Source organism: Daktulosphaira vitifoliae, unplaced genomic scaffold (assembly GCF_025091365.1).
Source record: "Daktulosphaira vitifoliae isolate Bord-2020 unplaced genomic scaffold, ASM2509136v1 Scaffold_4165, whole genome shotgun sequence".
Classification (NCBI taxonomy): Eukaryota; Metazoa; Arthropoda; class Insecta; order Hemiptera; family Phylloxeridae; genus Daktulosphaira; species Daktulosphaira vitifoliae.
In genome coordinates, this window is record NW_026103725.1 from 1 (window position 1) to 952 (window position 952).

At 25.9% G+C, this 952-nt stretch overlaps 1 protein-coding gene across 1 annotated transcript; it reads right to left on the reverse strand.

The window, feature by feature from the left end:
* Positions 1-129: 129 nt before the first annotated feature.
* Positions 130-763, reverse strand: LOC126910091 (uncharacterized; the record flags this gene model as incomplete). The annotated part of the gene is given in 1 exon segment (XM_050692484.1): positions 130-763. A coding segment is annotated over 1 exon segment (557 nt), but the record flags the coding sequence as incomplete, so codon positions are not given.
* Between the last annotated feature and the right edge of the window lie 189 nt (positions 764-952).

Below are 952 nucleotides of genomic sequence, written 5' to 3' on the forward strand. Positions count from 1 at the left end.
TTCCTAATTTTAATGGAATTTATAGTTGTTATAAAATTTATTATATTTATAAAATTAATAATTATCAATTTTATGAAGTATTTTAAAGAAGTTTATATACTTCAATATGAAATATTTTTTTAAAACGTACTATTAACTTCTTCTGGCACTGATACATCAATCATCTTAATTTCTGTGTTGAAATAGAAGCCTAAATTGTGATACTTTTCTATGACAATTTTCTTAAATTCGTTACTGAGTTCTTTATTCAAATACTTAAAAAAAAATTTTTTATCTTCTTTACAAACTGTTTTCCAATCTTGCGGTATTGGATCAATTTTGCCAGGCTTAAACAGACATGTTTTTGTTTTTCCTTTTATTTCAGTTTTAATATCAACTATCATTGTATTAAATATAAACTTAATGTTTTTTAAGATTTGTTCACAATTATCCTGCGATGGAAGATCTTGAAAAATATTTCTTTCAACCTTCTGTAAACGTGTCAAATAATTATACATTATGTAATCTTCTATTTTTGAGTTGGATCGCATATTATAAAACGCAATCATTGCAATCAGTGATTCTTTTATGACTGTTGCCAATAAAGGTAATTTCTTAATGATCCGCAATAAATTTATGGTACACTCGTAGAGAATATGTTTTTGTTTTAGAACTTTTTCACATTTGTTTTGATAATAATTGATCATACCGAATATTGTTTTTAAATCATTAGCGTATAAACAACCAAGGAATAAAGCAGCACTGTGTATTTTACCATTGCTCTGATAAANGCAGCACTGTGTATTTTACCATTGCTCTGATAAATTGTGGCGATTTGATTAATATTAGCTAATTTATATTTACGACCATTATGTTTCACTACCTGTAAGACAGATATTTGTTTCCACCAATTGTTTTCACACAAAATATTAATTATTGCCGTGTTTCTTTCCGTATTACTATATGCTTTAAT